At 46.7% G+C, this 9,312-nt stretch overlaps 1 protein-coding gene across 2 annotated transcripts in view; it reads left to right on the top strand.

Annotated features, from left to right (window-relative positions):
- The first annotated feature begins 5,099 nt into the window (after nucleotides 1-5,099).
- The window catches only part of SYBU (syntabulin), a 41,482-nt gene continuing 37,269 nt past the window's right edge, over nucleotides 5,100-9,312 (top strand). For both annotated transcript variants that reach the window (XM_035546227.2, XM_035546228.2), the window contains exons 1-2: nucleotides 5,100-5,227; nucleotides 5,477-5,690. In XM_035546227.2, coding sequence (XP_035402120.1) covers nucleotides 5,201-5,227; nucleotides 5,477-5,690 — 241 coding nt within the window. In that variant the 5' untranslated portion in view covers nucleotides 5,100-5,200. The remainder of the gene's footprint in view (nucleotides 5,228-5,476; nucleotides 5,691-9,312) is intronic.

The raw sequence follows: 9,312 nt of genomic DNA, 5'->3' as shown, positions 1-9,312 counted from the left end.
AAGATATACTTCCTGCAAAGACATCCTTATAGTTATTAGTCATATTTTTAACCTCTGATCTGTGTTGCCAGAGTCCCAAATTAATTATTCTCTTACTTTGCCCAACACTGACATGGAACTGTGGTTCCCTTTTTGTCTTTTCTGTATAGCATAATGCTATTCATAGCCTTCTCATCTGTGTCTTATTTCCAGTATTTCTTAAAGATGATGAAAAATTTTTTCAGGTAATTCCCAGAAGACCTCTAAGTGTAGACTACTGATATGAAAATGGTTAGCTCCAGCTGATGTTCTTCTTAGCATTTGGGAAACGTTTGCGCGAGATCCGTGTGAATGGAAAATCAGGAACAACACATTTGATAAGCAAATTTGAGCGTGTTATTCAGCCTGGGGAATTTGAACTCGTTGGAACTAAGACCAGACAGAACAGAGATTTCACATTTGCTTCTAAAGCAGAAAAAGCATCTGTTTACCACCACCGAACAAAATTAAAAAATGTAAAAATAGTATTTGTAAATATTAAAAACAAACATACTCAATGAATATTTATTTGCTTAATCTTTTGTTTTCCTCTATTTTTATACTTATCTGATTGCACTTTATACTGATTTACCATCTATAATCCATGCAAAAGCATTGTGATTCTGATGTTTTAAATGTAGATTCATTTGTGATCTTCTAACACTTCAGTCCTAATTCCTTCATCATTTCTTTCTGTCCTATCCCTTACTAATATACTGAAACACATGATAGGAAATGAACAATCTTGTACAGTTAGCAATGTTTTTAATTGTGCTTTCTCGCCCACATATTAATCACTTGGTTAGAAAGTAAATGTTTAAATAAGATCACCAAGTCAATTAATTATTTTTACTATTTACAATCTGCTGTGTTTCCTTCATTTTCTCTAGCCTTCTGTGCTTTCGCAATCTTTCAAAATCAGGAAACCTAATTTCAGCATCATCCTCTTCTTTAGGGTGAGAAAAAAAAATCAAAATATCACAGGCCTCAGCTGGCAAAATTAAGATGCTCTATAGGTCACAGACTATCAGCTATCTGCCTGCATTAATGAAATTGTTCAGTATTGGGATTGTAGAGCCAAGCTCTGCCCTCTGCCCTGTTTCCTTTGACCTCAAAGGGAGATGTAATTCAAGAAGAAAATCTGCCTTATGGACCTGAAGCAGTATAAGTATTGTCTGCATTTTGCTGACGTCTGAAAGCCCTAAACCTAAAGGAGAAATTCAACCACCTGAAACTGAACTTAAACAAATTTAGGCATGAAAACTCTCCAATTCAGTGATACAAAATAATTTTGCAAGAAAGCCACCTAACCCCAGTGAACCCAAGATCGCAAAGTGTCTGGTGTTTTCATCCTGAATGTCTACAAGTGCTGTCAGTTGTATAAAAACTTGAAACTGTCCTGGTCAGAGCAATGAGCCAGTATGGTATGTCCGAGCTTCCTCCAGGTGATAAACCGAGCGCAGAAGCATGCCACTTCCCCACAAGGTCAAATTTTGCAAGTAGACGCAATGCAGCCAAATAATCAGAGCATAAAACACAGCAGTGATGCATGGGGATGAGCGCTTAGTGAGCAAACACGTAAGGCAGGAACCATTGTTTAGCCTGATAATTATTACACCAAAAAAAGAAAACGGAAAGTACAGGTTCCACTCCTTTTGCGACTTGGGGAGACTACAACCTCTGTTTCCCTAGGAGTCCTGCTTTCTTCTACTACACAAGGGACTGGCCAAAGGTAAAATAAATTAGGAGTGGAAACCTTCTTGCTGAAGCTGAACTCCTGTATGGAAAAGGAGGAAAATGCATGGCATCAGAGCAGCAGTGTACACAGCTCTGCCACAGGGATGGTCTCAGTTGAGACCTGATCTCTGCTGGCAGCATGAATAAACTTCTTGTGCTGAAGGGTGTAAAGGGACCTTGTATGCACTGCTGAGCTCTACGTGGTCCTCTCCCAGCTACAGTATTTTTTTGTCTTGATCTTCTGAAGTGCCCAATTCTGAGCAGAGGAGCCCTTTACTGGACTGACTTCTCTGCTGCTGCTATTCTGAAACCTCGAGAGCAAAAAAAATACATTACAAGAAGTCAAACTGGAAAACAGAATTTGCAGATGTCTAGAGTCAACGTACCAGCAGATAGAATAATCTCACAAAAACAAATTTCACACAAAGCTTTGTAAAAACACCAGGTGAAGCCTTTTTCTTCATAGCTGAGATGTGGAAGCAGCAACGCACCAAGTTCTTTGTCTGTGTGCTAAGGGACACACGGAATTGCTGGCTAATAAAATTCTGCTGAATTAGGAGCACATTCCCCCTTCCACTGAGATGGCTCAGGGAGCAAAGCAGCTTCAGAGGGACAGCAAACCGCCCTTGGTCTTCTTCCTGCAGAGCACCCCATCTGAGTGGAGATATTAGTAGCAAAGCCTGGAACAAAAACTGCTTCATGTACCTTGCTCCCCAGCAGGAAAGCATAAGGTCTAACCAAAAGGCCTGGCCCAGTGCCCAGCTTTCCCTGGCAACTCCTCGTGCCCAGGCACTTCCGCTGAATTTGCAGCCCACTGCAGCTTCCTGTGGGGCTGGTACTTGTTAGGACGGAGTAAAGCAAGAAAAAGCCTATGAAGATACTGTGTTCGGTAGGGTTTGTGAGGCCCTCATGTTTTTTGTAATGTTTTTCCATTCCACAGCAAATACAGTTTGTTTCAAAGTTACATATAAATTACAGAAATCGGTTTAACAGGTAATACAGCAGTACTGGAAGTTTGTAAAAGACGAGAAGAGACTAAGAGTGTTACTGTGCGATCTTTTCAGGTACGTGTTCCTCCCAGTACTGCTGGTTACCTAGTGCACAGCAATAATACTTTAATAAGCTGAAAATTGACTTAATTCCTCAATGTTTATTAGATATACACGGACCATTAGGGGGAAGGGAAAAAAGTTTACTTGAAAGTTAATGATTGTTTTATGATTTATGATAAAGGTAGAAATCTCTATGCAAAAAGGACAGGAGATCAAAGGGAATCACATCCCATGAATCCTGAGGCAGGTTGAAGACTTTACTTTTTGTGTCTTTCTCAGCAAGGCAAAAATTTGAGCTCCAAATGGAAGAAAGTAGAGCAGGCTCCGACAATCGAATCATCATCAACTCTCTAGCGGAGTTACTATGGCAATGGCAGTGCTGCTGCAAGGCATCTTCTGCACTTCCCACCAATACAACAGCTTTCCAAACGTACAGGAGAAATTTCCACCGCACACGCGCCACGTGTGGCTCACAGGAGGCTGTGTGCTCAGGTGCCCTGTTTTCTACTGAATGAAACAGCAAATTTTGGGGATTAAAATACGTGATTTCCAATTTTCCATGGAAACAGTCTTGGAGTATTAGGGGAAGGTCCAGAATACATACTCTCTTTTGACCCTCAGGAAGGTGTATTCCTGTGTTTAGAAGGTATTTTATATGCATGCAGCATTTTTAACACAGGAATTTTAAGCATTTTTTGCAAATATAACTAACTACAGGTGTCTTGACAGTGCCAGGGGAGGGTGGTTTCATTTTTTTGGCAGATCATAGCTTGGAGCTTTACATAAGTAATGGATCTAATCCTAGCACCTGGTTAATAAATTAGTAATTATAATTCGTTGTCTATGTAACAATCAGTGTGACAGTGCTCACCAGTGTCCTCTTTCCCTTTTGAGGACTAGATGAATATGCATCACCTTTCCTATTACTGATGGTATGTGCTCTGCACTGCACAAAAAGGACACATTTGCTCTTCATTATTTTTGAGACAGCATTTAATATTTACGCTCTAATAGCAACCAGAAGTTCCCTACAGGAATTGGGGCCCTTCGTAAAAGGCAGACATGCGAAGGAAGTCTTTGCCCCAAAACACTCCTGATGAAAGTATTTTTGGCAGGTTTGCTAAGTGCTTTAGGGAGATGTGTATGCGGAACCTCAAGCGAACTCCACATTGAGAACTTCACCCTCCTTTTTTGTGTCCATGAGGTCCTGGACATGAGCTGGCAGTGTCTGAACATGAGCCAGCAGTGTGCCCAGGTGGCCACGAAGGCCAACAGCATCCTGGCTTTTATCAGGGATAGCATAGCCAGCAGGACCAGGGAGGTGATCATTCCCCTGTACTCAGCTCTGGTGAGGCCGCATGTCGAGTACGGTGTTTGGTTTTGGGCCCCTCACTACAAGAAGGACATCGAGGCCCTGGAATGTGTCCAGAGAAGGGCTACAAAGCCAGTGAAGGGCCTGGAACACAAGTCCTGTGAGGAGCGGCTGAGGGAACTGGGGTTGTTTAGTCTGGAGGAGGCTCAGGGGAGACCTTATTGCTCTCGACAGCTACCTGAAAGGAAGGTGTGGGGGGCTGGGGGTCGGCCTTTTCTCACAGATAACTAGTGATAGGACTAGGGGGAACGGCCTCAAGTTGCGCAAGGGGAGGTTCAGACTGGAAATTAGGAGACATTTCTTCTCAGAAAGAGCAGTCAGGCACTGGGACAGGTTGTCCAGGGAGGTGGTGGAGTCACCGTTCCTGGGGGTGTTCAAGGAAAGTTTGGACGTGGTGCTTAGGGACATGGTTTGGTGGGTGACACTGGTGGTAGGGGGATGGTTGGACCAGATGATCTTGAAGGTCTTTTCCAACCGTAATGAGTATGTGATTCCTTTTGGGCTGTGTGGACCCAGCACAAATGGCAGTCCTGCTGACACACACCTCTTGCATCCACTCCCAGCAGTTTTTGGGGAGCAGATGTGTGGGGTTCACACATGCACATCGAGGGGCAGCAGGCTCAACCGCTGCCCCGCTGCCAGGAACGGAGGCAACACGCTCATTCATCATACAGCACCGACCTGCCTCGGCGCCTGACCAAGGCCCGCGGCCACCCAGCGCAGCCGCCGAGGGGGGCAGTCCCCGGCCCCTGCCCCACACCTGCCGCGGGGCTCGGGGGGCTCGGCGGCGGCCTCGGGGACTCCCCCGGGCCCGGACCCGCCGTCCTCAGCCCCCCTGTGCGGCGGTGGCGGCGGCGGCACCACGTGTCGGGGCGGGGAGCGGCGGGGCCGGGCCGGGCTCCGCCACCCGCAGCGCAGAGGCGGCCGCGGGAGGAGCGGCGGCGGCGGCGGCGGCGGCTGAGCGCGTCCCTCTCGCCCATGCCAGGTGCCCGTCCCCGGCTGCGCAGTGACTGAAGGCGCCATGGGGCCCCTGCGGGAGAGCGGCAAGGTGAGAGCCAGGCTGGACGGGGCTGGGGGACGGGGCGGGGAAGGGGGTAAAGGAGAAGGCGGGGGGGGGAGGAACGGGGCTGAGGGGCAGGGGGCGCCGCGGTCCTTGCGGGGGGGAGCCGGGCTGCCCCCGCCGGGCTGCTCCCGCCGGGCTCCCCCCACCCCCGGGGGCGGAGGCCGCTGGCTGCCCGCCTCCGCGGGCGGCGGAGGGCCCTGACAGGCCGGGGGGGGCTTTTCCTTGCCGAGAAAGGAGCAGAAGGCGCAGCCCGAGAAGGAGGCGTCCCGCAGCCGCATCCCCCGCCTCGTCCTCCGGCCGCAGTACCAGCAGCAGCACCACCACCACCAGCAGAAGGTGTCCCCCGCCTCCGAGTCGCCCTTCTCGGAGGAGGAGAGCCGGGAGTTCAACCCGCCCAGCTCCTCCGGAGGCTCCGCCAGGACCGTCAGCAGCAACAGCTTCTGCTCAGGTACCGGGGCTCCCGCTGCTCTGAGGGGGAGAGCCGCAGCCCCCCCATTCCCCGCAGAAAGCCGGTGGCTGTGCCTCGAGTACGCGGCCCGAAGTGGCACCAGATGTTGCCCGCCCGGGGTCTGAGGGCTCTGCTGCCCGCTGCTCAAAGCTGGCGGGTCTACTGCCGCAGAGCGGTTGCCTAAAGAGGAAGATTTACCTTAAAACCTGCAGCGGCTGCTTGAGGAAGCCTGAAAATCCCATAAACCAGAGAGCCTGTGAGACGGGCCCGCTGCTGGTAAAGGTATCAGGCGTGGGTCAGATGCCGTAACTCGGCGTGTTTCGGGACACTGAGCTCCCTGCGGGGCCACGGTGTGTCGGCGAGGTTTCCATCTGGAAGTTAACTTTGAGGGTTGGGATAATTCGGACTGCTCCTGGCCAGCGTGCAGCCAGCCGTGAGCTGGGCACGGTGCCACCTCTGAGCAGGGGGCTGTGGCCGGGTGATGTATCAGAAGGAAGCTGGGGCTCCCCAGCTGTACACCACAAAAGTGTCATTTGCTCTCCCAAATGAGTGTCATTTGCTCTTCAAAATCCCTGTATGTCAGGGACTGTTTGATGTTAAACATTTGTAATGTGTGGAGTTGAGCACAATTGAAGTCCCTCATCTAGCAGTGAGTGACTCAGATGCTTACTAGCTGTGAGTAATCTTTCAGCTCAGTGAAATGCTTCGCCCTGGGTGAGGTTACGCACGTGGATGATGGCTTTGAGGGTCAGACCATGAAGTCCTTGGGTAGTGGATGCATGTGGTAGGTCCAAAGATTTTTTGGTGACTGAAAATTAGGTTTTAATCGTTGGTAGTTTGGAAAGTGTAACATTCTCCATCTAGCTAAAACTCCCAAATTATAACAGACATTTTGTAATGCTTAATTTCAGAGCAAGTTTCTGAACTTTCCCTTTCTTTATGAATAAAGTGTTTTAAGTTACCAGAGGTTTTCCTGAGGATGATCAGAAATGCTCCCATTTATCATTGTCTTCACATTTGCTTTTTCTAACAAAAAGCAGTACCTCTAACACTGTGTACAGTGATTTTTCCTAGATGCGAAACACAGTATCTGTGTCTGATTCCAATATTTCCTTCTCAGCTTGGGTAGATTTTGCAATTCAGGCTCAGTGGAGTGGTCTGTTTGGTTATTGTTTACTGAACAATGCAGATTGTTAAACAAACAGCTACTGGGGTCAGGAGAATGCTGAAGAATTTTTCCCACGCCTTGTGAATCCCTCTACCTCACCTGTTTGAGTTTGTCTGTTCCCTCGTAGGAAAAGAATATGTAAAATTATTTGAAGCTTTCTAGAAATACATTATTTTTACGATCTCTTCCAAGTGGCTGATTTTTTTCCTATGCATTAACAAGTCTTTCATCTTGGTTGCTGACATTCTGACGTTCTTTTTTTTTCTGACACCCTTTAGTTTTGCATCATGTTCAAATTTACTCAAGGTGGTGCTGCCAAAGCAATATCCTTACTTTCCCACGAGGCTATGTAGGCTATTTCTTGAGTCCCCACAGCAGCTCTGCGTTTACTTTGGGTGTACCAGATCTCATGGATTGGCAGTTCTAAGGCACTGTTCATGGAGGTATTCAAGTGTGATGCTGTTCTCTTAGCCTTCTTCTTAAGCAAAACTGGTGATATTTTTCTCTTTGTAATTCATCTTTCCTTCTTCCTTGGATGCTTTATTGGTTTAGGTTGTTTTTTTTTTTTTCCTATGCTAAGAGCTTTATGCTCTCAAGCTACCTGCAGCACCCAAACAGTTACATACCACTCAGTTTGACTGCTGCGAGTCTTTAAAACTTACTGAGCTGAGGATCAGTCATGATCAGATCGCTGTCCTCCATCACAGGATATGTTTTTGTTGTTAATGGGTTTGGTGGCTTTTTTTTTTTTTTTTTTACCATGATGCAGGTATAATAAGTCACTTACTTGATTTCCTCATTCTCTGATGTCTCTGCTGCCTTTCACTTATGATCCTTCCTTATAATCATACGGCTAATTTAGATTGAAATTCCCCAGCAGCAGCAGCAGATGGCTGCTGGTCCCTGTTCCTGGGGAGGGGATGGAGAAGAGCTGCGTGGAGAGGTGAGTGGAGAGGCTGCAGCCTCCAGCTGGCGTCTTCATCTTATTGGAAAGTGACATGCAGCAAGTGCTGCAATGAAATTGTCAAGTAATGTTTCTGGAGCAGAAAAGGTGAGCAGATGAATAATATGTTGAATGTTAGCATGTGTATATGAAGCTCATGAGCATTTGGATAAATGCCTTTTTTATAATTCTGTAGCGGGCATTAAATGCCAGAAGGTTCATGATAAGCAGCAGGTAGTGTATAATTCCTTTCCTCTTTACCCTTCTCTTGAAAAGTTGCTATCTACCTTTCTTCCCTTATTATTGACACTAAGTGGTTATGATCAGTAGACTTCTTTTTTCCCCTGGTAGAACTGATTTTTCATCCTCAGTCTGTGTGAATATGTATTTCCTGCTTGATTCCCTGGAGCTTCTGGCACTGTCCGTTTCCCTGGTGTGCTTACATTGGTCCCAGTCCATAAAAGAAGGCTTGGAGTTCTTTCTCTCTAAATGAGAGCAGCAGTGTCTTGTAGTTATTGATAATGATGTTTTAGGTAGGCAAAGGACAGGAAAATAAAGGGGTTGAGAACTTTGGGGAATTGTCATGATTTTGTGAGTGTGGTGGAAACAGCAAGAAGTACCACTCAGCAGTAGGCAAAAGATAACTTCATTTTTTTCTGCTTAATGTCTTATGAAGAATTTATTAGTTCTGGCTGAGATAAGTTTTAAATTTGCATGATCAGCTCCCTCTTTGTCTTACAAGACCAGATCAGAGACTCGGTTGTTTGTGTTGGTCAAGTTTTTATAATTGGCTTTGTGTCAGTTTTGCTTTGTAAGACTGCATGAACCAGGGTGAGACTGTTAATCCACTTCACCTGTGATATTCGTGATGAAATATATTTTCAGTATTCCTTGTTTATACCAAACGGAGCTGGATGCTCTCTGAACGTTGTGTCTTTGCTGACTCTTTGAAAACTGAGAAAGCTTTGAATGCTGAAAGCTGAGTCTTTGCATCACTATTCACTGAGCGCAATCCATCTTTAAAATCTTAGCGCATCTGGGGTCCTGTTTGTCATCTGATACTGGAGCATTTCTCTTCCTTCAACCTCTGCCCTCCTCTGGCTTGGATGTCAGCCACAGAACGCACATGTTAAGTGAGGAGAAAACGTTCTCCCAGCAGCTTCATCTGGCTCGACTGCTACTGAGTATTTCCCCATGTCATGCATGTTTTCCTCATAACTTCTGGCTTTGAAGCTGCTGTGCACCCTTACCTTGTCAGTCGGAGGAGAGTGTTTTTAAACATCACAAACACGCAGTTCGCTCACAGGTCCCTGGCCCGGCAGCTGCTCTGAGAAGGAATGAGGCTCTCTTTGGTACTTGCAGTTGCGCTATTTGCCTTACAAGAAATAGGATACTGAGGGTGGGGTGTTATCCTTGATTTTTATGTACACATCCTTTTGATACCAAGCAAATCGCCTGTTGGTTGGATTGAAGGCAGCGTGGAAGTGCTAAGCTCGGTAATAGTCTGCATA

Source organism: Cygnus atratus, chromosome 2, assembly GCF_013377495.2.
Source record: "Cygnus atratus isolate AKBS03 ecotype Queensland, Australia chromosome 2, CAtr_DNAZoo_HiC_assembly, whole genome shotgun sequence".
Lineage (NCBI taxonomy): Eukaryota > Metazoa > Chordata > Aves > Anseriformes > Anatidae > Cygnus > Cygnus atratus.
The sequence above is the reverse complement of the archived record's forward strand: the minus strand, read 5'-3'. Positions and strand labels throughout refer to the sequence as shown.